The sequence below is a fragment of the Balaenoptera borealis genome (assembly GCF_965194805.1).
Source record: "Balaenoptera borealis genome assembly, chromosome: 16".
Taxonomy (NCBI): Eukaryota; Metazoa; Chordata; class Mammalia; order Artiodactyla; family Balaenopteridae; genus Balaenoptera; species Balaenoptera borealis.
In genome coordinates, this window is record NC_138872.1 from 56,554,542 (window position 1) to 56,582,068 (window position 27,527).

Consider the following 27,527-nt stretch of genomic DNA (forward strand, 5'->3'; position numbering starts at 1 on the left):
GAAAATGTAAAAAACACACCCCTTAAATTGCTTTGTTTCAGAATGCTTTTGCACCCTTGACTGATGCCAAGACTAGGAGCCATGCTGATGATGTGGGTCTCGTTCTTTCTTCATTGCAGGCTAGTATATACCGAGGGGGATACAACCGTTTTGCTCCATACTAAATGACAAAACCATAAAAACCTTCCAATGTGGGGAGAAAGGAAGCTTTCCGAGGCCTGGGTATTGCAATACATGCAGTAGTGCATCATTTTAGCATCTAAAAAAAATAAAATAAAAAGAGGAAAAAAAGTACATTTTTTATCTTATACCTCAGATATTTTGTTCTGTGTATTTTAATATTGTGGGTCTTTCATTTCTGAAGGTTCCGTAGTTTGGTTGCTGGCTGTAGGAGTTTTTGTGGTTGACCTAGAGAGATGCTAGCTATGACTAAAAACTGGTGTAGGGCCATATCCAGAGTGCTATCTCATGTACATGAATTATATATGCTGAATATTAAGCTACTGGGGTTATCAGATGTTTGGGAAGCGTGTAAGTGACTACAGGAGTCATGTTCTTCTGCATCTGCATTATTTTATTTTATGAAAGGGGAAGGGTGGGCGGCACCTAGGGGGTTGGGACTGGGGTTTGGCTGAAAGAAAAAAAAAAAAAAAAAACTGATGAATCTAAACGACCCACACTGCACCAACAACCATATATCAACGGTTCTAAGTCACTCGTTGTCAGTTCAAGCCAAAGGTTACGTTGTTGAGGGGATGCTTCTAATAACACTTGTGCATCCGAGCTGAATGCAGCTGTGCAAACCCACCCTTTAAACCATTCCACCCGGCGGTATTCAGCTTCGTAACCAGCCGCTAGTTATTTAGGCAAAAGACTGGTAGTTAGGCCATCCACAAGCATTCTTTTTATATTTCTTCCAGTATAATAAATTATTGATATCATTGCTGACTTTTATATTATGGGAGGGAAAAAAATAACATTAATAAAAAGGTGATAAAAAGCACTGTTTCTATTTTTTTCTTTTTTTCCAAAAAAGAGAAAGTAATAAAAACTTAAATTCTTTGTACCAGTGAAAAACAATGTATAAAATTTACATCTGTGCAGTGGCGTTGTTAAGTTCTAGAAACAGTCTTATGAAGCTTTAGTTTTAGCCTCGTAGAACAACTGTTACAGACAGACGTATAATTTTTATGGAATTACACGATAATCATATTCGGATTTATAGAAGCATTTTACAAGTATTGCAGTCATTGGGTAGAGATAATCATGGTATTTTCATCCGCTTGGTACTTTTTGAAACATGACCGTGTCGTGTAAGCAACCTGCAATTTTTCAGTCCGTGAGAGCCCGCCCTCCCATTTTTCCTGGTCCCCAAGGATTCGCTCAAATCAGTATCTTTAGTTTGTTTTTTTTTTTTGTCTCCAAGGCCCAGGACACTTGTCAGAAGGAAGCAAAAAAGTAGGTCCACCCTCAACATCCCCCAAAGAACAAAGTCCCCCCACCTCTGAAGCAGGGCCAGAATGACACAGCCGAAAAATTGCAGTTTGTCTGTATACTTCTTCTGTTTGAAGTCTTTCCATGTTGTCCTGTTTACAAAGTTAATCTAAGTTGGGGTATCTGTCACAGACCTTCCTGTTTTTGTATTTAAATAAAAAAAAAAAAATCCTGCAGCAAGTCGTCCCCAGTAGTTTTGCTGCCATAGGTAAAATTTCCATGTGTGCGGTGCAGGCCCTATGGCATGCACTTTAGTAAAGCTATCAACTCACCGCTGTGAACCTGCCAAACTGCTGTAACAACTCTGCTTTAAGACAAAACCAAACAAAACTTTAAAAAAAAAAAAAAAGTATTTGTGATCCAGCTTTTCTCTTGTCATCCTATGTGCATGCAGTAAGATCGGTTGGATATTAAATAAAGTTTCACGAGATTTGAAAACCGAGTTTCTGTAGCTTCGCTGTCTAAGACAGATCACCGTGATCTTGCAAAAAGAGAGAAACGGGGGAAAAAACTGCTTAGCGGCCAAAAGTAGAAAAAAATGTTCTTTTCACCAGATTGATTTGGGGGGGGGGGGGTGGCGCGTGAGGGTGTTTTAGAGCATCCCTGAGACCTTCTCATCCCCCTACCTGGAAGACGGTGTCATGACAATGGGTGCCTGATTGATGTTTTTAAGGGAAACGATGTACTAAAATGCTACCGCATCCGACCCCAAAGGGGAACAAGGTAGAAGGAACAGAGTGTTCGGGAGAATCAAGCGATGTCTCCCATTTGCCTCAGATTTCAAAATCCAGAATTTGCATTGTATTTGGAATCACAAACATAGAATTCTTACTGTGTTGGTTCAAGTAAAATTAATTTGCAGTTTTGATTTTCATCGCTGAGCTGTACTTTCCCCCATGATTGTATGTAGTTTTAATAAAATCATTTAGAGCCGCCTGGGTGCCAACTGATGTTACAGAATCTTTTGTCGGGCACTCCTCCAAGAGGCCAATAAGTCATTTTAAACTGTATGTCAGAGATGTAAACAGACATTTTGGATTTTTTTAAACGGTATTTATTTGGAATGTTTTCATTTATCTAAATAACTATTGCTATTATGAATTATGGAAAAAAAAGATTACTATCATGTGTGGCATATAGTGACTTAACCCACACCTCACGCAATCTGCAAACCCAGAAAATGTGTATATCTGTCTTTAGAAATTAGTGTTTATATCACTTACAGTGGTTTGTGAATAAAGAAAACTGGTTTGTAATATCAAAAAATAAAAGCTTAGTCTGAAAAGGTCCACGTGAGTCGTGTTCTGAGTCCTTTGGCTTCTGTGTGTTTTCTGGGGGAGTGGAATCATCACGCCCACACGGGGCTGCCCTTGTGCCCACCAGGGGGCATGGGTCAGAGGGCTCCCCTTCCTCATGTATCTTTCCAAAGAAGTCGGTGGAACCAACCACGGATGTTTAAGAAAGAAACGGAACTAAGCTTAGCTGTTTCCTGGCATGGAAATATCAGTCTTCTTTGGTTTAAAACAAAGCAACAACAACAACAAAAACAACTGTACATTTCAAATGAAACACCTACTAACGTCTATTAAGTTATTTGTACAACTTTTAGTTACTAGTACAACAATTAGGGAGACTTGTAGGAAGAAGATGAAAAAACAATCATAATAAGTGGTAGAGTTTACATGTATTGAGGGCTAAGACCAAGAATCTTGTGTTCCTTATTTCATTTAGTCATTTAATGCTCCCACCAGGGTTGGATTATCTACCCCATTTAGTTATCTTAAAATAATATCTTAATCCTATCTTATTTACTTATCATAATACTGCTATCAAGTTAGTAATACACATAAAGATTTTTTAAATATGGGCTCTGGAAGCAGGTGTTGTGAGTTTGAATCCTGATTCGGTCCCTTGCCGGCTGCAATCAAGGGTGGGTTAAACCAAAGCTCTGTGCCCCAGTCTCCTCATCCATAATTAGGGATGGGAAGACCAGCTACCCTTTACTACTGTGATGTGGAATAAGACCGTATATGGGAAGGGCTTACAGTGGTCCTTCGTAAATCGTAAGCTCATTATTTACAGGTGAGGACACTGAGACCAAAGAGGTTAATTTATGTAAACCACACGGCAAGCAAGGGGCAGGTCCAACATTCCAAAACGGGTCCCTGTTCTCCTGGCCCAATGGGAAATAACAGCATTCAATTTTAGAAGAAGAAGTCTTGCTCTAAGAGCCAAAGGCTGAATTTTTTTTCTCCACAACGCATTTGTCTTCAGAGCATTCATTATAGCATTTCAAGTATATTCAGTGGTCCCTTCTCTGTAAACTCCTTATACGTGGGACTGTACAAGTTAAGTCAACTTCCACTGCTCTATGCCCATGGATCCTTGAGGACAGTATTACCCTGATTGTATAAATGAAGACAATAAGGATAGGTCCTATGATCTGCCTAAAGTCATGTCTAGTGACTGTTGGCCTGGAAGCTTGCGTCTTTTTCCAAAAATTCTCTCTCATTATTGATGATGTTGGTGGTGGTGATGGTGAACTTGGGCTTCTAATACTCTCCTTGCGAAATATGTGAGCCTGTATTAATTTCAAAAAAAGAAGTCCCCAGCTTTATCCTGGCACATGGTGAGGAGATGATGGCCATCTCCTAAAATGCTGGCTTACAGCTGAGTCCCTGCCCTGTCCAAATAGGAGGATATAAGTAGAGGTGAATCTCCCAAATCAGGTTCTTCTCTAAAATGGAGAGAAGCACATATATTTCACGTCAAGTGTAAAGAAAATAAAAAATGGATGGCAGAAGTGAAACGGTTTCTTACAAGACTCGACCAGTGGACGCCAGTGCTTGACACCCACCCGTCTCCTCCACCTGGATTGTGGGCAGAGGTGAGCTAACGGGCCAGGGGAAGGTCATGAGGTGATGCCCACTACGTGCGATGCACAGGCTTTGTGTATAAACAGAGGCCGGTACTTATTTATTTGTTTTGTGGACAATGCCTGGGCGGTAGTCAGAGCCTCATCTCATCTGGAATTTTTTTTCTTAGAACCGTATTTTAATTAATTAAACAGGAAAACCTTCTCCATGTTAAAAAAATATATATGCATTACAAATCTGACTCCATTAGCTTAGACCATTCTAAGTCCCATTTTCCCACTCAACATCCCGACAACCTGGATTCTTTAGGCTGGTACCCAAAGGCTGTTGCTACTTCCTGGCACGGAGCTACTTTTCCTGCAAACAGAGCTCCAGTAAGCACGTCGCTTTCCCATGCACACGTGCTTGTGCTCATGCACTCATGCACACACAAGCAAAAGCCCTTTCCTGCTGTGATCATGTCCCTCCACTGTACCATCCAGAGAAGCTCTCTCTCAGAAACACTTGATAAGCTGGTTGAAAAAGCAGATTCCTGGGCCCCATCTGCTTCCAGGGCTCCCAGGGTTGAGTATTGGAGGTCCCATCCTTCAGTGAACTTCCTAATTGTGTTCATGGCCGGTTCTCCCTCCAGATCTGACCCCTGTAACATCGGCAGAGCCAATCATGTGTGTGCACGAGTGTACGTATACACAAGCACAGACCTACACGTGCATATATCCATGCATATTCTTACCCTTTCTCATGACAACCTGTGATTATTTTTTCACAAAGTCAAGAATTAGGACTAAAAAAATAGTCTCTCTAGGGAAGAGATAAAACAATCATTTTTGTTGGAAAACGAAGGTGGTTTTTTTTGTTCTGTTTTTTATTCATTGCTGGATGATACGTGTGTGCATGTATGGTGATGCACATGTGTGTGCATGTATGGTGTTATATGTTATACACTATATATTACATACTTAGGAAATTTGTATTTAAATTCACAAGGTGCAGTATTCTCTGAGGGATATGAAATTCTCACTGTACAATCGCTTAACCTGATGCTTGATATTGGACCAAAGGCCAGGGTTTCTCATTGCTTTTTTGCAGTCCTAAGGAATAGAGACTTGGGGGGTGACCAGGAGCAGCTGTCCCCGGGGCACCTTTGAGGAGTCTCCTAGGAGAGCCCAGTCTTACCTTATATGCTGTGTCCTAATCACCCTCCTGGAAAGTTGGGGTGGGGGAACCAGAGGTGTGTCTCTGACTCTTATGGCCTAGAAAATCCAGGCTGCTTTGATCACAGGTATCTGGCCTAGAGAAGGGAATTTACCGACTCTCTTAAAGGGGAAATATTTTCTGGACAGCAAAGTGGTATTGTGATGAAAACACCCAGGGTTCTTTTAAAACTAATGGTGCCATTCCCTAAAGGTAACAAATGTTATAGCGTGTATTGAGGATAAAACAAATAACAAGACTAGCTAACATTGTTTGAATACCATCCCAGCCAGTCTACAAAACAGACATATTTAATCTATATACTATAAACACATAACTGTCTATACATGAACATGTATATGAGAGACATTCAGAAAGTCTCTTAGCCTCTCTGTGCTTCAGTTACATTACCTAAAAAATGCAGATAATAAATAATACCCACCTCATACGGTTCTTGTGAGAATGAGATGCATTCGAAAGTGTGAAACACTTAGCCTGGCATATAGCATTTTTTCTTTTTACTAATAAATCATTTCTATATCTATCTGTATAATTTATCTGTGTCCATATATATTTCATAGATTCAAATAATATATATTCCATATCTATATGATATATATTATGTAACACAATTATACATACAGATGTATGTATAATCTATACAGTTTATACATCCAAAATAAATCTCTTTGTATACACACATGGACACAAAAGCTTTTTAATATGTAATATGTTTGTTTTTATGCATTAGCATAGCTACAATATACCCACTAGTGGACCATAAATATATATGCTAGTTCTTGTAAAGCACATAGATACTGACAGAGGAAGCGATCAGCAAATGGAACTTATCAATATCATAGTTATTATTATCTCATTTAATCCTCAAGAACTGGCAAGGTAGGTACTATTATTACCCCCTCTACCCACCAGGGAGCTTAAGCAAACCTGGTGATGCCCAAGGGATACGGCTCTACATGGTGGAGCCGAGCCGTGGGCATTGGCTGTCTGGCTCCAAAGTTCTTGCTGCTCCATGCTGAACAATACTTTACAGACACTTGGCACTTAATCCTTGCGGCATCCCAGGTAAGTAACTTGGCCATGACTTACTTCCTACACTTGTTCAAAAGGTGGAAATCAGGATGGTCCCAGAGTCCGCCTCTTAGAGTGCAGAACACCCTCCCATGATTATCCTCAGGGTCCCCAGCCCGTGCCTGTGACTTTGACATCCCAGCTCTCTGACTGAGGCAGGCAGATGGTGCGTTGCCTGCATGAGGCAAAAAGCCAAGGAGAGCAAGAGAATTCCCCAGCCTCTAAGAAAGAAGAAACAACAGGACCGCGGGTAGAAAACAGAAGAGCAGAGACCCAAGAAGTAGGGTCATGGTGGTGCTGCGGGCAGGTGATGGTTGGAAAGCAGGCAAATTGGCAGCTCTGCAGCACGCAGACTCCAGCAACCCTTACAGGAGAATTAAAAAAAAAAAAACAACAGCAATTTGCAGGTCAGCGCACGAAACCCTCACGCTCACATCCAAAAAGGCAAACTTTCTGCAGCCACACCAGGAAGCTGTCTGGAACTGAAATACAGGTCCGAGACACTGCATACAGCTTGACTTTTATCTCCCCCAAACACTCCTAGGCTGGCGAGCAACAGGGAAATTCATTACTGTAAGTAGGATTTCGGCACCAGAGGAAACTGCCGCTCAGCGGGACAGGTCTGTCAGCGAAACTGGCTTGCTGCTGCTTTTCCCTTTTTTATTTCCCTAAACTGCATGACTAGATGATGTGTTGTTCTTTGGACTATTTCCTTTTTTTCCCAAGCCCTGTTCTTCCCCTCTCCCGCTAAAGACCAAGAGAGAGTGAGAGAGAAAGCACAAGCTTTTGCTTTGTGAGAAAAGGAGGTAAGAAGGAAAAATTAAAAACCCACAAAACTTTCAATGTCAGTTGCAATCTTCTGAGACTGAAATTCAAAATTGTTTGTGCCCTACCTGGTAGAAGAAAAAAATCCTCCTTTCTTTTTATCATTTTTTCCATCACTTAGAAACAAAAAAAGAATGACTCATGAAAGCTTATATAAACAAATAATTGTGATTTCTCTTTGCTGTGAGATACTTAGACATGCAGACGCCAGAATGGAAACACGGACAGCAAAATTCAGTGGGTAGAGGTCTTCTGCCTCTTTTTAAAAAAATTTCTCTCCATCGACCTTTCAACTCTGCCTCTGTTATCATCTATCTTCTTCCCAACTGTGCAACCTTAGGCAACTTAATCAGCCCCTCTGGGGCTCAATTTTCATGTGGGTGAAATGAAAGGGTTTTGGTGAGAATTAAATGGGGTTGTGTAGCACTGAGAGGTTTGGTTCTGGAAAAGTCACTCACCTCCCACTTGGCAACAAAAATCGAACCCCATGTTAAAAAGTGAGACATTGGATTTTTTTAATGGCAGGAGGGAGTTCCAAGCTAGGTTGAATTTGGAAAACCAGGGAGAATGCTCACCTACTGAAACTGTTCTTGGAAACCATCATAGTGCTTTGGAGTCTGCATGCACGCCACGCAGAAAACAGCCCGGAAGTCTCTGCTTTGGGTTTGCAGATCCGCAAATGCACATCTCCCCCAATGCCAGGCAACACAGCATTAGAGCCACTCCACCCCAAGTGTGAATCTCAGCGCCAACACTTGGTTGTGGGCCAACGCATTTAACCACATGAAAACCCCCTTCCTTGTTAGTAAAATAGAGAAAAATAGAATTATCTTGAAGGGCAGTTGCGAGAAAAGGGTACGAAAATGCACATAAACTGCTCCGAACATAGAAGATGTGCACTAATTATTCACCCCTCCTTTTCTCCTTCATTAGCCTCAATATTACCATCTAGAAAGTTCTGTTCCTTCCTGGTTTAGAGGATTTAAAGTAAAGCAAAACGGGGACTTCTCTGGCGGTCCAGTGGTTAAGACTTCACCTTCCAATGCAGGGGGTGCAGGTTCAATCCCTGGTCGGGGAGCTAAGATCCCACATGCTTTTCAACCGAAAAACCAAAACATAAAACAGAAGCAATATTGTAACAAATTCAATAAAGACTTTAAAAATGGTCCACATCAAAAAGAATATGTTTTAAAAAAATAAATTAAATAAAGCCAAAAAAACCCCACAAAGTCTTATAGGTACCAAAACCCACCCTCCACAGAGCTTTGGAATTTCGGTGGCTAGTGTTGAGTCAGGGTGATTGGCATGCAGCCTAGACTTTGAGAGCTCCTGCCTTAGATCTCATCAACTCTAGAGGTTCTTATACCCAGCTGCACAGTAGAATCAGGTGGGATGCTTTTGCCAAAAATCCATGCCTAAACTTCATTTCCAGGGGTTCTGATTTAATCATCTAGGTGGGCCGGGTTGCCATACTCTGCGAACTGTTACTAACCCATCCTCATTTTACATACGAGGAGCCTGGGGCTTAAAAAGAGGAAGCGACCCACCCAAGCAGTTAGCTGAAAAATCCAGGATTCCAACCCAGGTCTAAAGGATTCCAACATCTGTACTCTTTTAACTGCCCTATCAACCCAAAATGATGCTAAAAGGTACTTTCTAATCTCCAAGAGAACTCAAAAGTTGGGAAAGTTAAAGTATCAATACCAAAATGTAGAGCATGATTTTTCCTTGGGAGGTCAGTCTTTTATCCCAAACTCAGACTACCTGGGGGAAAGACTTTCCATATAATGTGAGATTAGCATAGATCCTTTCAGTTGCAGGGGCAGAAACCCAACTCAGATTGGCTCAACAACAGCAAGAGATATTGAGCCCCGACTTCAGGCATGCCTGACTCCACCAGTATGCGATGCTGTCAGAGCTCTATCTTTCTCCATCCCTCCGCTCTGTTTCACACTGTGTTTAGCCCTCATATATTTTTTCATACTTCCAACTGGCTCCTTCCGTTTGGTGGGGTAGTTGCCATCTGGCAGCCTTGAGCCTATATTGCTTCATCTTAGAAAAACCAGCTAAAGTTATGGCTTCTTGCTCACACAGTGAGACCATGTAGTGAAGACATAGCAAAAGCCAGGGAAGGATTCTGATTGGTCCTCCTTGGACCAATCACTGTGCCTGGGAGGGATGGGGTGCTCTGATTGGCCAAGTTTGGATTAGCATCCTTATAGAGGTTTCCATTCTTATCGTATAAGACAAGGAACAACCCATCAGGGCATAGGAGTGTGGCATTGCCAAAAAAGGAAAATGTCCCTATGTAGATGAAAACTACAAGTGCATGCATGCTATAATCCATGACCTTGAATTCCAGCCTTGGGGCTTGATGGCATTATTAAAATGAAAACTTCATCCCAGACATGAACTGAGTAATACTAGAATACTTCATTTCTTCTCCAAACTTTTCTCTTCACGTCGTGTGCTAGTAAAATTGGGGAAGAAACACTGCATGTAAGACTCCAAAGCATCAATGAAATTTAATTTTCTCAACATAACCATGACCGTAGCCATTAAGAGTAAGTATTCTCTCCATCTGGGAAAGTGCTAAGCTAATTTTTGAAACCTTGAAGAAATGAAGACCAGAGACATTGCCCATCTCGAAATCGCTCTTTTTTAGTTTGACTGCCTGCTGAGCTAATGACCCACTGACTGGGTTTTAGGCTTTTGAAAGCTGAGTTCTAACATCAAACTTTCATCTCAGAGATAGCAGCCTGTCTCTAATGAATTTTTTATTTGTTTACTCATTGCTTCTCCTGGATATAAAAGTAACACTCCTCTTTTTAATATTAAAAATAAAACTTTAAATCAGGGCCTAATCCAATGCCAAACTGTTTAAATTCACTACCTCCAAGACCACTTCGCTTCTGGAGAAATCATGCTCTGAAATAAAGGAGGATGGTACTATGGCGAAAGAGTGGCATGCCATATGTATGTTCTTTTTTTTTAAAGCCTTTTGCGAGCATAGCGGTAAATGATTCATGTGAAACTGTGCACCGTACATCATGTGAGTTCCAGGAACACGTCCACCAAACAGCTGTGCTCCTTACCTCGGGAGGGGCTGCTCTCAAAGGCTCTCTCTCTCCATCAATCTCCTCTCTGTCCTGTAAGCCTGGTGTGTTGACTCTTGGGGATTTGGAAACCATCAATAAGAGACAGTGCCATGCAAAGACGTTGGGAGTAGGGGTGGTGTCCAGATGCCACTCAAGGGAAGCCTTGCACCCAGGGGCTGCTCAGAAGGCCAGGAGTGCATTCAGCCAAACTTCTGGATGTTGTTTACTTGTCTTCCACACACAGAGTGGGAAAAACAAAATATAATAAATAAAATACAGTTGGATGCAAGAAGACCCACCAGGATATAGGATTGACTGTAAGAATAGGAAGCAGATCAGTGACGACCTAGGCCCAGGGTGGGGATGGGGGTAGAACAGGGAAGGACTACAGAAGGCCACCAGGAAACCCTTGGGGGTTCACTATTTTGATCTGGGTGATGGTTTCAGTACTATATACTTATGTCCGAACTCATTAAATTGTATACTTTGAGTGTAGTATGTAATTAAATTTGTTTTTCTCCCGTTAATCTGCCTTATTTCATTTTTGTTATTAGACCAGCCACAGGATCTAGAAGGGTAGAAAGAAACTGTTTCCTTCCCAACACAGGAAAGGCAACACTTAGAGTCACTGTGTTTATTTGTTCACAGAAGCGGTGATCCCACACTGGCAAACCATGACCCTCCACTGTCCCATCCTGTGTGTAAGCCAGAATGACCACTGATAGGTGAAAAGGAAGACTCTTCAAATAATTATTTATTGGGTTACAGGAAAGCCCAAACAAACTTTTTGGCCAACCCATGCTCTGCAGATGCCCTACTATGAACTTTTCACCTATTTTCTACAAGTACCAATTTCATAACACCTGCGAGATGATAACCGGATTTGTAATCTTATCAGGGTCCATGGCACTTGCTCGGAGTCTGACTGATCTGGTATCGAAGCCTGGGTCTCCCATTATATCTCTGGGTGACCCTAGGGATGTCACCTGACATTCAGGAACCAAAGTTTCCTCATATGATAAAAATGGGATAAATGAAACCACACCCCGCCACAGGCTATGAAGAGAAGTAAATGATACAATAAGTAAAATCCATAGCGCTATGCTTCTCACGCATCCGGGGTACAAGAAAGCCTATCGTTGTTATTGCCATCACGATTATTCTTGTTCCAGGTACTTTCTACAGCCTGATGAATTTGGTGGGTTTGGGGGGAAAGGGCTCCTGCAGGAAGAAGATGGTCTTGACATTCTTGCCTTCAGAGGGGGAAAGGGCAGGTTCAGGACTTTTGAGTGATCTAACTCAACAGATATGTACATTTTTCTGACCCCCTGGCATGGCTCTCCACTGGGACAATGTTTCTCTACTAACAGATTTCCAAATGTAACGGGGAAAAAGAAAAAAAATGTATATATTGTTGTTAAAAAAAAAAAGAAAGACTTCATTGAAAGCCTGGGGGCATTTCAGAACCAATGTACTCAAATCCATGTCTCTGCTTGAGAATGAGAGTATTTGAGATGTAGTGTGGGTTGGGTAGGTGGGAGTGTGGACAGAGTAAAACACCGTGAACTTGAAGAGCTATGCGTGTCTCTTGTACCGCTTTCATGTCTCACCTTGAGGCACTCTCCTTAAATCCCAGGGCCATACATTTTTCTGAACCTCTCTCCTTGGCTGATGCCCCAGTAGTATGACACTGACTGCTTAATGTCCAGCTGACCAATGAGGATAAAAATCATCTACATAAACTCACCACATCTGATCTGCCACTTGCCTCTATGAAACTCAGTTTCCTTATCTGAACAATGGGCAGAGTAATGAAACATACCTCATAAGGTTGTTTAGAGAAAGAAATGAGACCCTGCCTAGGGAAAGGTAGGTTGTGCTTGACACAAAACTGTATCCTTTAGCCATTATTATTATCAGGAGAGAGAAAAAATTCTCTGGAGAACTCACATGATAAAAGAATCCACTTCTCAGAAAGAGAATGCTCCTATACTGTTGGTGGGAATGTAAATTGGTGCAGCCACTATAGAGAACAGTATGGAGGTCCCTCAAAAAACTAAAAATAGAGTTGCCATATGATCCAGCAATCCCACTCATGGGCATATATCCAGACAAAACTATAATTCAAAAAGATACATGCACCCCTATGTTCATAGCAGCACTATTTACAATAGCCGAGACATGGAAACAACCTAAGGGTCCACTGACAGATGAATGGATAAAGATGTGGTACATATATACAATGGAATCCTACTCAGCCATAAAAAAGAATGAAATAATGCCATTTGCAGCTACATGGATGGACCTGGAGATGATCATACTAAGCAAAGTAAGTCAGAAAGAGAAAAACAAATACCATATGATATCACTCATATATGGAATCTAAATATGACACAAATGAACCTGTGTTTGAAACAAAAACAGACTCACAGACATAGAGAACAGATGGGTGGTTGCCAAGGGGAAGGGGGTGGAGGAGGATTGGATTGGGAGTTTAGGGTTAGCAGATGTAAACCGGTATATATATAATAGATGAACAACAAGGTCCTACTGTATAGCACAGGGAACTATATTCAGTATCCTGTAATAAACCATAATGAAAAAGAATTTTTTTTAAAGTGGGGAGAAAAAGAATCTACTTCTCAGAACCCATTTTGATGAGACTTTGATAGAGACCTGAGTCAAAATTAAGAATAAGAAGCACACATTTTCCAAATTACTTTGAATTGCCCAAAGATATCTGCTATTTTACTGATGGATAAATATAACCAAAAATCTGTGTGAATGTGTGTGTGTGTGTGTGTGTGTGTGTGTGTGTGTGTTGAGTGACATTGAGAGATTTCTCACACAAAGTAGATACGATTGAACTGAAACTCAATCTAAATAATTTCCAAAACTCCTACAGTCCAATCAATTGCCATATTCTACAAATCAGACTCAAACTGGATATTGTGTTCAGCTTCTAATGTCTTGACCATTTTCTCAAATCTAATTTAGTTATTAAGAATAAAATAAAGAAATATGCAAGTAAATTAATTAAATAAGCAAAGCTCTTGGTGACTAAGATTTCTTCCAAAGGAACATTATAAGTTATACCAGATGACACTCTCCAGTCTTTGTCTTATAAATATTCATTCATTCAATAATTTTTTAATGAAGCACCTACAATTAAAAGTCCGATATGGTACTCATGTCTCTTAAAAACCTGGCCCCATTTAACCCCTTCTTCCTCTCTCATGAGTCCCAGGATTCAGTTGTACCAAATAACTTAATTCACCAAATATTCCAAGGCTTACTTTCACCCATATGCCCAATTTCTTTTGCCTACAGGGTAAATTCTTACACACTGTTAAATTCTCAACTTTGAACTATTGAAAGGAAAATAGCTTAAGTGACTCAAATAGAGCAAAAGACTTGACTCGGCTAATATGCTTCAGGGACCATCTGAACTTGGTAACTCAAGGCAAGGTTGGAATTCTATAGGGTGAGGACAAGGGAGGGGTACATGACTTCAGGAACAGATTGGACATGTAACAGTTTTCACCTTTAACTTCTGTAAAGGTATGTTTGGAAAAGTTAGAGACTCTTCTATTTTATCATGCCTCTTGTGCAAGAGTGTTAGTGATCCCATTCTGATAACTATCCAACAGCGCATTAAAGAGATTGCAAGCCTTGAGATCTGTCAGTCAAGTTCAGGAAGAGGAGAGGTGGAAAAAATAAGGAGGAGAAAAGATTCAAGGGTCAAAGTCAAGGGGAACTGGACATGCTCTATTGTGCCTATTTTGTTTTACAGTTCTCCTCTTGGTTAAGTTTAACACATTTCATTGTTGACTAAATGGGTTAGGAGAGAAAACAAGGTTACAGGGATGTATAGGACTCAGGAACAGACCAGAGTTGGTTGAAGGGGCTGTTTGTTCTTTGATCTTTAATTCCTTAATCATAGCTTGGATCATCTGTTTGGACAGGGCAATACTGTTGATCTTAATTAATCATGATGGAATACACTTGATGAGGGCTATTTCTAGCAGGAGAAAAAGAAAAAAAAAAGATCCCTAGCCCTTGGGGAAAAAAAATGCACATCCAGGACTATAGCCCTCTTGGGACTATCCAGGAAAAAATATCCCGTCCTCAGCCACCTAAAGCTGATCCATGAGTCCAAGAAGCCAAGACCATGTTGTTCATTTGACAAATGTTCTGGTTGGCTTCACAGATGGTTTGATTCAACAAAAAAGATATCAGAAAGTTTTCTGGGAATGTACGCAAAGCAATCATCACTGATGACGTTTGCATGTGTCTCCCGTAGATGCCAGGAGGTTGTCTAATGTCGGTTGATGATGGGAAACTGCCTTCTGGTGTCCCTGCATTTCTCAAGCAAGTATGTCAACATTTGTACTGGCAATCTTGGTAGCTTGTGTGACTTGATAAATGATAACAAATATCTCACCAAAAAAATCTGCAACTAATATTGAAGCTACAGTGAAAATTCAACGCTTCCTTCCAAAGATTAGGCCATAAAAAAGGATGTCTGCTTTCATCACTTCTATTCAATATTGCATTAGCGGTCCTAACAAGTGTAATAAAATAAAATAAAATAAAAGTTATAAAGTTTGAAAGGAAGAAGTAAAACTCTACTCACAGATGACAGGATTTTGCATGTAAAAAACCTAAAGGATTCTACAAAAAAAAATAAATTCTAGAATAAACAAGTAAATTTAGCAAGTTGTAAAAGATAAAATTAATATACAAAAATCAATTGTAGGGCTTCCCTGGTGGTGCAGTGGTTGAGAATCTGCCTGCCAATGCAGGGGACACGGGTTCGAGTCCTGGTCTGGGAAGATCCCACATGCCGCAGAGCAACTGGGCCCGTGAGCCACAACTACTGAGCCTGCGCGTCTGGAGCCTGTGCTCCGCAACAAGAGAGGCCGCGATAGTGAGAGGCCTGCGCACCGCAATGAAGAGGGACCCCCGCTCGCTGCAACTAGAGAAAGCCCTCGCACAGAAACGAAGACCCAACAGAGCTAAAAATAAATAAATAAATTTATATATAAAAAAAATCAATTGTATCCCTGAAAACTAGCAAAGAGCAATTGGGAAAAATATCATTTACAAAATCATGCAAAATATAAAATACTTATAAACTTAACAAAAGACATGCACCAAAAACTGTAAGATATTGCTAAGAAGGATTATAGAAGACTTAAAATATGGAAACTATACAATGCTCATGTATTAAAAGACTCAATAGTACTAAGATGTCAATTATTTCTGCATTTATTTACAGATTCAGCATAATATTTTTCAATATCCATAAAGACATTTTGTAGAAACTGACATGATGATTCTAAATGTATATTGAAATGCAAAAGACTAAGAAGAACTTGAACAATTTTGAATAAGAACAATTCAGAGGAAAAAAAAGTTAAAGGATATACTCTAATTGGATTCAAGACCTACCATAAATTGACAGTAAGAAGATAGATATACAGACCAATAGAATAAAATAGAAAGTCTAAAAATACATATATGAACAAATGGTTTTTGACACAGGTGACAAAGCAATTCAATAAGAAAGAGTGTTTTCAACAACCCCTGATATTAAACAAAACAAAAATCTTCACCACCCCCCCACTCTTATTGGTTAAGCTAGATCACAGACTTATACCAAAAGCTAAAACAATATTCTAGAAGAAAACATAAGAGAATATCTTCATGACCTTGCAGTAAGCAATGATTTCTTAGAACACAGAAATACTAACTATAAAAGAAAAAAAACAGAACCTGATCAAAATTTTAAATGTCTGTTTATCAAAGGGTGCTAAACATATCATAAATAGGCAAAATGTAGAATGGGATAAAATATTCATAATAAATATATGCGACAAAGAACTTACATGCTGAATACATTAAAAAGAAAAAGCTCATACAACCCAATTTTTTAAAATGGACAACAGATTTAATCATATACGTCACAAAAGAAGGTATACCAAAGTTCAATCAACTCAAGAGAAAGTGTTGAACGTCATTAATTACGAGAGAAATGCAAATTAAAACAAATATGAGAACTTCTGGAAGGATGAGCATATTTATATCTTTATAGGCATATGGGTTATACAGGTATGTGAATTTGTCAAATGTGGTTGATCTGTATGATCACAAACTGTGCATTTCACTTTGTATAAATTATACTTCAAAAAAAAAGACCTTGGTATATATTTAAGAGGCATTTCAATGTTCTACAGGTCATCAACCCTCAGAAGAATCAAAATGGAATTTTGAGCATTGGTTCACATTCTCATCTCTTATTCTAGCTGAAGGTCTGAACAATGTGGTCGGTGCTTAGAATAATGAAATACAGTTCCCAACTTACAATGGTTAGACCCAGCATTTTTCGACTTTATGATGGTGCAAAAGCAATGTGCATTCAGTAGAAATCATATTTCAAATTTTGAATTTAGATCTTTTCCCCGGCGAGCGACATGTAGTCCGATTTTCTCGTGTGATGCTGGGCAGTGGCAGTGAGCCCCAGCTTCCAGTCAGCCATGAGATCTCAAGGGTAAACAACCACTACCCTTACAACCATGCTGTACCCATACAACCATTCTGGTTTCCACTTTCAGTACAGCATTCAGTAAGTTCCATGAGATATTCAACACTTTACTACAAAGTACGCTTTGTGTTAGATGATTTTGCCCAACTGTAGGCCAATGTAAGTGTTCTGAGCATGGTTATGGTAGGCTAGGCTAAGCTATGGTGTTCAGTAGGTTAGGTGTATTAAATGTATTTTTTTAAATTCTCTATATTAACCACTTTTATGCATACTTTCTTTTCTTTAAAATAATTTCTATAGATTTATTTATTTTTATTTATTTGTGGCTACACTGGGTCTCCATTGCTGTGCACGGGCTTTCTTTAGTTGCGGCGAGCAGGGGCTACTCTTCGTTGCGGTGCACAGGCTTCTCATTGTGGTGGCTTCTCTTGTTGCAGAGCACGGGCTCTAGGCGCGTGGGCTTCAGTAGTTGTGGTGCATGGGCTCAGTAGTTATGACGCACAGGCTTAGTTGCTGCGTGGCATGTGGGATCCCAGGGAAGTCCCTTAAATGCATTTTTGACTTTTGAGGTTTTCAACTTACAGAATGTAACCACAACATAAGTCAAGGAAGACTAAGTCAGAAGGTCAGAATGTCATTTCTGTGACGGGACTGTAGTGAAAGAGATTCCCTTTTGAAGCTGGCAGAGTCATCCTTTCTTAGTCTGGGGAAGAGGGCTAGAAGTTGTGCCCATCAATGGGTACTCTTGCTGGAATATAAGTGAACTCTACCCCAAATTTACAAAGGGGTTGAAGACAATTCACATAGCTTGTCTGTCGTAAATATTCCTTCTGCCTTCAGATGACCTACAACAAACCTTTACTGAAAGTTGATAAGTCTGCTCTGGCTCTACCTCTTTGCCAAGAAATCATATAGAAATCAACCCACAAAAGTTAAAAAAAAAAAAATAGACCAGGGGGGTGGGTACAGATTGTAGAAGATTTAGAACTCTATTCATACCCAGGATGACTTATTTGGCTCTGAGCACGCACCATAAAAAATACAGTGTTATTTTCATACATTAGTTATAAGACAAACTTTCCCAAAATGATGCAGCTCATTAGCTAAGGATATTTCTCAGTAGATTTGTTATATTAAAAAGGCGCTGCGTCTACTATGCTAATCAACTATGTTGTACTAAAACTCCACGTAGATTAATTAAACACATTACTTGCCAAAAGGAATGGGATGCATATACAACACACACACACACACACACACACACACACACACACGAGCCTTATAATAATGGAAGGGTGTAAATTACTAAAAGTCCTCTCTCCCTGAGCCAAATGCTTTTTTAGTTCCTGCCTACATGATTTTAAACAGAACTGAATGAAACAATCCCTTCACAGCTGAGCTGAACACTTCTGCAAATAATAGCACAATGATACGCTTGTGTCTCTGGGTCTAAAAGCACTTTAGGTGCCTGGCACTAGGGTGAACATTTGCTTCAGATTTTAGTTTTAACCTGGGATTGCAGAAATGAGTCTGTCACCTGCCCTCACAATCTCTCCAAGAAAAATAAAAATGAATGTCCTAAATGAAATCTTTGTGCCCACCAAACCCCCAGCCCATCCAGGGCAAATACTCGTGACTTGAGTTTAAGAATCTGTAAGAGAAAGAACTAAGGTCACTAATCATTCCCTACTCCTCCCTTCCCCTAAAAATAAGTTGATCCTGCAGCTGGATTGTCAAGAATTATCTTTTGCGGTAAAACTGCACCCCTCACTCAAGGCACACAGAGGGAAGAAGACCCCAGAGATGGGGCTGGACAGGGCAGAGACACTCGTTCCCGCATTTCTTTGTCACATCCTTGTTGAATGACTTTGGACAAGCTAGTTAATCTCCCTGTGCCTAGTTTTCTCATTTGTAACTGAGACTGTTGTGAAGATTACATGAGTAAATTTCTGGGAAGTGCTCAGAGCCGCCTAGCACAGAGGGCTAAAACATTCTTAGCTTCTGCAGCCCTGAGTGCCTTAGCCTCTCCCTCTGTTCCGTAACCTACATGGTCTCTAGAAGACCTCCCAGCTCTAGCATCCCAGGACCATTTGGCCATTCACTGCATTCACTCCCCCAGGCCACCATCCCCACCCCAAATCTCACACCTGGAAACTTACAGAAGTCCCCTTCTCTGAGTCAAATGTCACTCCACCTACTTCCAGGATACAGCTGGTATCATTTCCTGATTGCAGGAAGTGATGTGTTGTTGTGTTTAAGAACGTAAGACTTGGGGGTTTCCCTGGTGGTGCAGTGGTTAAGAATCCGCCTGCCAATGCAGGGGACACGGGTTCGAGCCCTGGTCCGGGAAGATCCGACATGCCGCAGAGCCACTAAGCCCGTGTGCCACAACTACTGAGCGTGCGCTCTAGAGCCCACGAGCCGCAACTACTGAAGCCCGTGTGCCACAACTACTGAGCCTGCGCTCTAGAGCCCAGGAGCCACAACTACTGAAGCCTGCGCACTTAGAGTCCATGCTCTGCAACAAGAGAAGCCACCGCAATGAGAAGCCTGAGAAGCCTGCCTACTGCAACCAAGAGTAGCCCCTGCTCGCCGCAACTAGAGAAAGCCTGCGAGCAGCAACGAAGACCCAATGCAGCCAAAAATAAATAAATAAATAAATAAATAAATTTATATATTAAAAAAAAAACCCATAAGATTTGGAACGAGACAGAACTGCTTTCGTTAATCAGCTTTGTAACTTATCAAGAGACTTTGGGAAGGCATCACAGAGCCTCAGTTTCCTCTTTGGTTAAATGGAGATAATAAGAGTTCTGGCATCAGAGTGTTATTGGAAGGATTACATTTTCTACATGTGAATGTAGAAAATATTTGGCACAGTGCATTTTAAGCATTCCCTAAATAATTTAAAAATACATAATAATAGCAGTGGTAGCATTGCCAAAAGAAATAAGTATTCACGCACTCCAGACAGAAATAAAAACATAGAAATTTAAGGAAATATAAATGCCGAAGCTTGAAGGGATGACAGGTAGTATAATAAAGTATTGAACCCAATTCTGTCATTCTATAGCTTTGTGACCTTGGGCAAGTTTCCTGTGAGCCTCAATTTCCCTATTTGCAAAATTTATACAATGTCACCTACCATAAGCATTGGGCGCTTATCACGTAGGAGGCATGAGCTATATGGAATCCGATGTAGTTAGTCTCAAGGACATACTTCGGTCCACTGCTGTCGGTCCCATGCCATGTATGGCTTAGGGTTTCCATGTGGGAATAACTTCCTGGCATAGAGACATTACTGAAGGATCCACTGACATTGGTGAAGAGCAAGAGCAGGAAACACTGGCATGTAAAATCAAAGAGTAAACTTTCTGGAACGTGGACAGGAGTGCATAGGAGAAAAGTGGTTATGAACAAATCAGTCAGTCTTGCTGGCTGTTCTTGCCCCGCTACAAGGGTGTGTTCACGGCCCTTTCTGCTGCTCATGGTAAGTCATTCTTGAAAGTAAAATAAGCACTAATGAGTTTACATGCATAGTGTATGCAAATACTATGAGTGGTGTTCCAGGAAATAGCAAATTTTGGAAGCAAAATAAGTCGTTAAATTGTCCATTTCAACGTGTAATTCTTCGTAGGGCTGTGAATCTTGCTAGGAGCTATAAACACTGCATTATTCAAATACTATCCAATAATGTGCACTTGTGTATTCCAGGGTTTGAATATTCACTGCAGGCTACAGAGGTTTGAAAGACAAAACATACTTGGATAGATATATAGAGACAGATAGAAAGACAGAAAAATAGATATGGATAGATGATAGATGATAGATAGATAGATAGATAGATAGATGATAGATAGATAGGATGATTCATCCTTAAGAAGGGAAAGGGCGGGCTTCCCTGGTGGTGCAGTGGTTAAGAATCTGCCTGCCAATGCCGGGGACATGGGTTCGAGCCCCGGACTGGGAAGATCCCACATGCCGCAGAGCAACTAAGCCTGTGCGCCACAACTACTGAGCCTGCACTCTAGAGCCTGTGAGCCACAACTACTGAAGCCTGCGTACCTAGAGCCCGTGCTCCACAACAAGAGAAGCCACTGCAGTGAAAAGCCCGCACACTGCAACGAAGAGTAGCCCCCGCTCGCCGCAACTAGAGAAGGCCCACACGCAGTAACAAAGACCCAATGCACCCAAGAATAAAAATAAAATAAAATAAATAAATTTTTTTAAAAAAGGGAAGGGGCACATATATGAAACAACATGAGCCCTAACACCCAACTTTTGGTGTTAAAACCAACCCAAGATGTGTTTGGTCTCTTCCTTAACAATTTGACCAATGACAATGCAAAAGGAAAGGCATTTTTCCATGTCTGGACCATTTTGTCACAAAAGAAAGATCAGGATATTGGATTGGGCACTGAATGTCTTGCGTTTTAAAGTTTCAACTTAAGAATGATAATTTTAAAATATTAAACATCTGAGGAATTATCTTTCCATTTTAAAAGTGTTTTTTTTTTTTTAAACTGGCTTCATTCACTTTATTTTTCTCATAGAAAACTATGTTGTAGCTACAGCTGGAGCCTGGGTCCTCTGCATGGAAACTCTGATATGGGTCTTTACAAGATAGTCAGTGAATTCCTGATACGGAGACTTGGTGAACACCGTCTCTTTCCAGAGATCAGGAGTGAGATAACTGTAGGTCTTGGAAATGGCATCGAAAGTGGTCTTGGCGAAGTTGCCCAGCATAGCGGTGCAGCCCCTGGCAGAGGTGTAGCAGTCATCAATTCCAGCCATCATCAGTAGCTTCTTGGGCACAGGGGCTGAGATGACGCCAGTGCCCCTGGGGGCAGGGATGAGGCACACCAGCACAGAGCCACAGCGGCCAGTCACCTTGCAAGGGACGGTATGGTGCTTACCCATCTTGTTCCCCCAGGAGCCTTGCTGCACAGGGACGATGGAGAGCTTGGCGAGAACGATGGCCCCACGGATGGCAGTGGCTACCTCCTTAGAGCACTTCACACCCAAACCAACGTGTCCGTTGTAATCCCCGATGGCGACAAATGCCTTGAACCTGGTCCGCTGGCCAGCACGGGCCTGCTTTTGCACAGGCATGATCTTCAAAACCTCATCCTTGAGGGATGCCCCCAAGAAAAAGTCAATGATCTCAGGTTCCTTGATGTGCAGAGACAAGAGACAGATCCCCTCCAGGGACTTGATCTTCATGTCCTTGACCAGGCGGCCCAGCTTAGTGACGGGGAGCCACTCCTTGTCCTCGGCCTCGCCTCCGAGAGCTCCATGGCTTTCAGCCCCGGCCCCGGACGCCGCTGCCAAAGCCTCCATGGAAGCCACCGCCGCCTCCCATTCCAGGGCCCCCGGGGCCTCCGGGCCCATCGGCGGCACTGGCATCATCCGCCATTTGGTGTTTTTATGGAGAAGAAGAGCTAACAGTGATTTTTATTTGAAATTTATTTTTGCTGATGATTTCTATGATGAAATGCCTGTATCAGGAACTCTTACATATTACTGAAATATCTAATCTTGGCACAATATATCAGTTCCTAAAAATGCATGATAATGCATTTTTGTTACAGAAAACCTCTACGCCATCTCCTATAACCCTAACAGTGAAAAAAATTATTCACTTTTTATCATGATGGTCATCTGTTATTGTTTAAAAAAAAAACACATAATAGCGTTATAAAAAGCATAGAACGACTTATGGGAAATTCCTGAGGATTTCTAGGAATTTCATCTTCTTTTCCCCCAAGTCCCTAAAATGAAGCTATTGAGATTAAGTCATATGTTCACCTAATAAGTGTTCATTTTGCACAAGCTGGGTTGTCCATGGTGAGAACCAGCTTTCCGTCTGATGGTAGAGACAGGCATTAAATAAATGTAAAAATAAGAATTAGGAATCGTGCTCCACACGTGTAGTAGAAACCGCGATGGGGACGACAGCTCGGCTCACAAATGTTCCCCAGCGACTGCGTTTGTGCTGCCTCCTCCCCTTCTCCGCGGGGAGGGCTCTGTCACAGGGTCACACGGAGCAACAGGCCCCCACCTCCTCACCCAAGTGCAGACACCTGATGCAAACTGGCCAATCAGAATGCTCCATATGCTGGGCCCCCGTGATTGGTCCAGAGGTGGTCATGTGACTGAACTGCGGGCCTCACGGTCCTTTCCTGGGGTTTTGGGAGCTGGAGCTTAGAAAGAGGGTCCTTCCCTTTGCTTCTGAAAACTACGCAGCTGAGAGCCCAGAGCTACAGCAGCCATGGTTCCAGCCCAAGGATAAAGCTATTATTTGAGAGGTCAAGTGCTCACACACAGAAAGGTGAAGGATGAAAAAAGAAGAGAGAATAGTGATCCCATTCTGTTCTGTTTCCTATCATGGTTCCCATTATTACGTGAACCACTCAGCCTTTCTTTTAACTGAATCTACATAAAATTAGGCTTCTGCCAACCCGGATATTTTTTATCAGTAAAGAATCAGGGAAATATCACATGCTGTGAAAGAGAACCAGAGGGCTTAGGTACACTCTCTGGGACTTCTACATCCAGTGGGGGAGAAGGCAAGCAGACCATCATGAGGTGATGTGTTCCTACTGATGGAAGCCCAGGTTACTGAGAGTAAACAAAGGCGCGTCCCTGTTGGGTATAAGCTCCCACTCTGTGCTTCATTTCTGGGTCCTCACTGAGAACCAGCCTCGTGCCAGTGCTAGGAAGATACACCCACGATTCCATCCAGCTCTTGCCTCTGTAGAGGCTTGGGGGCCTTCAGTGAAGAGTTTCTGAGCCTTGAAGTTTGAAGAAACGCATCCATATATGGCGGTCGAAGCCATCCCGGGGCATAAAGAGGGGGGGCCTGGAGGCAGGAACTGAACCCCAGAGGCCTGCATTTGACCAATTAGAAGACATTCCACTTTGCTCCCCTTTGTCAGTCACTCACTCGGGATGACTTGGTGTCAAGGTGGCCCTGTAGAGAGCTGGGCAAGCTTTCAGGCCGGCTTCTTTGTGAACAGTTCGGCTGCCCAAACCAAATGTAAAACAAAGCCGATCTTCGCGCTCCGGCTTAATGGGAAACCTGAGCCATCTGTGGGTGTTCCTTCTAGTTGATTTGCTTCTTTGGCACGTATTAAACAGCCCCTTAAAGATCCAGAGAAATTATGGAAATGGGTATTAACATTAAAATCAGAGTACAATTAGAACATTTCACTGCATAATTGTTTGGCAGGACCTGCGAGGAAACAGAGGATTTCCAGCTCTGTGATTTATTGCTCACAGGTCTGACTTTTCAGAATCTCCAGGGCCAGAAACACAGTCTGGGAGTGGGGGCCCTGGCATGACAATACAATTGGACCATGGTTAGAAACTTATGCCGTCTTTGTCTGATTCCTGGCAAACCTTCTTTTGAGCAGTCGCATCGGCTTTATGGAAGCCAACCAGAGCTCGATCCAGATGAAGGGAACACGCAGAGATGTTGGAGAAACCTTTGTGCCGCGCTCCCGTGTCTTTGTCAGAAAAAGTGTTCTGCGTCCGCTTGTAATTAGCACTACGACAGGCGTCAGAGAAAATGGCTAATCGCTGACGTGGCCCACAGTGCTTTGTAAGTAAACACCATATTGGAATAGACATGCAAATAATTGCACAACGCTCCAATTAAACATGTTCAAAATGAAAATGGGGATGCGGTTAAGGTATCAGAGCTGCCCTGCCAAAATCCTATCTTTTTTTCTCTAAGAAATAATAAATGACTCACCTCTTGAATGTCACCAAGCTGTTTCCAAGCGTCCCTTGGCTCCAGGCCTGAGGCTGCACTGCTTCTGGGAAGTTTTGAGTTGCTGGACCAAAAGCCTCTTATGTATATTCCAGACCCAACGTCTTCCTTGGCTCTGGTAGCGTATATTATGGGCGAGGCTCACATTCCTTCTTAGCAGGTCACAGCCCCACACCCCAGCTTCTGCAGGTTTTGACTGCTCGTCACTCAGAGCTGTACCCTTCCCTGCAAGATGAACTTGACTGGCAGAAGCCACTGCCTTGCGGATGCTTAGAGGACTGCACGCTTTCCCACCGGAGTGACGCTCACGCAGTGTCTGAGCGATGTGTGTGTCTGTCAGCTCAGTCCCCTTTCCTGGTGGTGGGAAAACTTGCTGGTACAACCAACAGTCCAGAGATCCTTGTGGGATCGGTTGTGGCTAGGCTTCTCCAGAAACCCCATCTTTGTCTAGTCTTTTGCCTTGCCCTAGTCTCCTTCCCTCACCCTTTTGTAAGTTTCTCTGCGTTCCTTCACTCAATAAGTCACTTGCCCAGGGAGAGAAGGGAAGCCAAAGTAAGACGACTATCATTTATCTTAAAATTGAGGTTTGAACTAAGTATGGTAGACTTTCATTTTGTTTGGTTTTTTTCATCAGGGTGGACATCACAAAAATGCAACAGAAAGTGATTCTAGAAGTTTCAGAGGAAAAGAAAAACAAGAAAGTGGGCTGAGGATTGGAACTCCACATCTGGGGACACAGCAGTCAGCTCAACTAAGCAAGTATTTATTCAGTGCTTTGAGCAAGTCAAGACAGGCACATAAGAATCAGGCATCCCAAATGTAGTTTCTTCCCCTGAAGGAGTGAATTATGTCCTGAGGTAGATGGACACACAAAGAAATAAGATGACACCAACATTTACTGAGCACGTACTACACGCCAAATAGTACACCTTTGTAAGACACTATTGAATTTAATTCTTATGAGAAGGCTCTGGAGTGATTTATATTGTCACCACTTTGCAAATGAAAAAGAAATAAATAAATTAGGTTTACAGAGGTTAAGCCACTCTGCCAATGTCACTCAGCTAGCAACTGTTGGAAATGTGGCAATCAGGAGCCCTGGCAGGTTTATTAACAAGGGAATGATGAGATTAGATGAGGCCCAGAGAGGTTACAGAAGAGAAAAGATGGCCTCACAGCTCTAAGTCCCATGAGCAAAACAGCAGACCCAGAAGAGGACAGAAGCATTTCACTGTGTAATATCCAAACTGGCTCACATCACTGATAAGCCAAAGACACTGGCAAAGCTTGTCTGCTTCGCTTTCAATGTTAGAGTCTCGTTGCTTCAACTGGGAAAACTAATAACATAACAAATGAAACTATTGTTCGGTTTCATTAAAAATAAATCTGATAAGATGGGCAGAATTGAATTAACCAATCTCAACTGAGTTCTCATTATTGGAGCAAATGGAATATTCTCTCTAATAGAATAAGTCCTGCTTCATTTTGGCTGGTCTGAGCAGCTCCTTGCTATTGCTTTGGTTTCCAGCCTTTGGCTCTAGGCATCCTCACGCTAATGTTAGTATTATCAGGTCAGCGTAATTGATCAGCATACTAGATCTGGCAAGGGTTCTGGATGGATCCGCATAACAGATGCAAGGGCTTCGGTTACCCTTGGCAGATGAAAACTCTACTCCCTTCCAAGGAAGTCAGATTTAGGACCCTAAAGCTCACAAAAGAGAAAAGGCCCTTATTCCACACAGGGTGAGGTTGGGCTTGAATCCTGTGATGAACTGCCCTTGGAGTCAGAGATGGGGAAAACAGACATTCACTGTGCCCGCTTGTTTTGGCTGGCTCTAATTGAAGTAAGCGCCAGCAATGCTTCTATTCCTTTGCGCTGACTGAAGTTCAAAGGCTCACGACTGAATAGCAAAGAGGCGCGTGCAGGTATTTTTGTGGATACACACAGATACACACAAAGGCACATGCACATTTGCATCATTTTCCCAACAAAAGGGATTTGACACAGCTTATAAGTAAACACAGAAACACAAGATGGAAAAATTGAAGAAATTGAGATCAAATATAGAACAGAATAGAGAACTAATATCGACTGATTAATAAAATATAGCTCCGACTGGGTGGCTGAATCACTTTTTGGAGGGGAACTGTAAATTTTGCTCTAAACCCACTAGTGAACATGGAAATATCAATACACATGCACACACACGCGCTTATATATAATCAGTTCATGATTTGTGTCAGTCACTGGATGAAACCAAAACAGGTGTTAGGAGAAACACAGTTTCTTCCGGTCCTAATGACTGAAGGCATTTTTTAAAATTGTGCAAGCGCTTATCAGGAGGAAACTGAATTAAAGTGTGAAGGAATGAATGAATGAATGGATAAGCAATTGATGTGTCATAGATGGCCACGCCATGAAAAGTCATCCTTGTAATGACATTTCATGGAGTATAATCTGTAAAAATACCGAATCACTATACTGTACACCTGAAACTAATATAATATTGTGAATCAACTATACTTCAATAAAAAAGTCATCCGGTGCAACCTCTCCAGCCCCGACAATTCCAATGCTTGGAAGCCTCCTCTCACCACCCTCTGCCAGCAGGGAGCCAATGATACAG

General features: G+C 41.7%; 1 protein-coding gene and 1 pseudogene across 22 annotated transcripts in view; one reads left to right on the forward strand and one right to left on the reverse strand.

Moving 5' to 3' along the window:
* The window catches only part of RBFOX1 (RNA binding fox-1 homolog 1), a 2,204,510-nt gene extending 2,201,727 nt beyond the window's left edge, over positions 1-2,783 (forward strand). For 18 of the 21 annotated variants that reach the window (XM_082362250.1, XM_082362251.1, XM_082362252.1 and 15 more), the window contains one exon: positions 42-2,783. In XM_082362250.1, the coding sequence (XP_082218376.1) occupies positions 42-164 (123 nt within the window). In that variant the 3' untranslated portion in view covers positions 165-2,783. The remainder of the gene's footprint in view (positions 1-41) is intronic. The other 3 variants (XR_014236073.1, XM_082362285.1, XR_014236074.1) reach the window with 2 other exon arrangements.
* An 18,850-nt stretch (positions 2,784-21,633) lies between these two features.
* LOC309614213 (small ribosomal subunit protein uS5 pseudogene) lies at positions 21,634-27,419 on the reverse strand (annotated as a pseudogene). The gene has a single exon. The product of its transcript is annotated as a small ribosomal subunit protein uS5 pseudogene (transcript).
* Between the last annotated feature and the right edge of the window lie 108 nt (positions 27,420-27,527).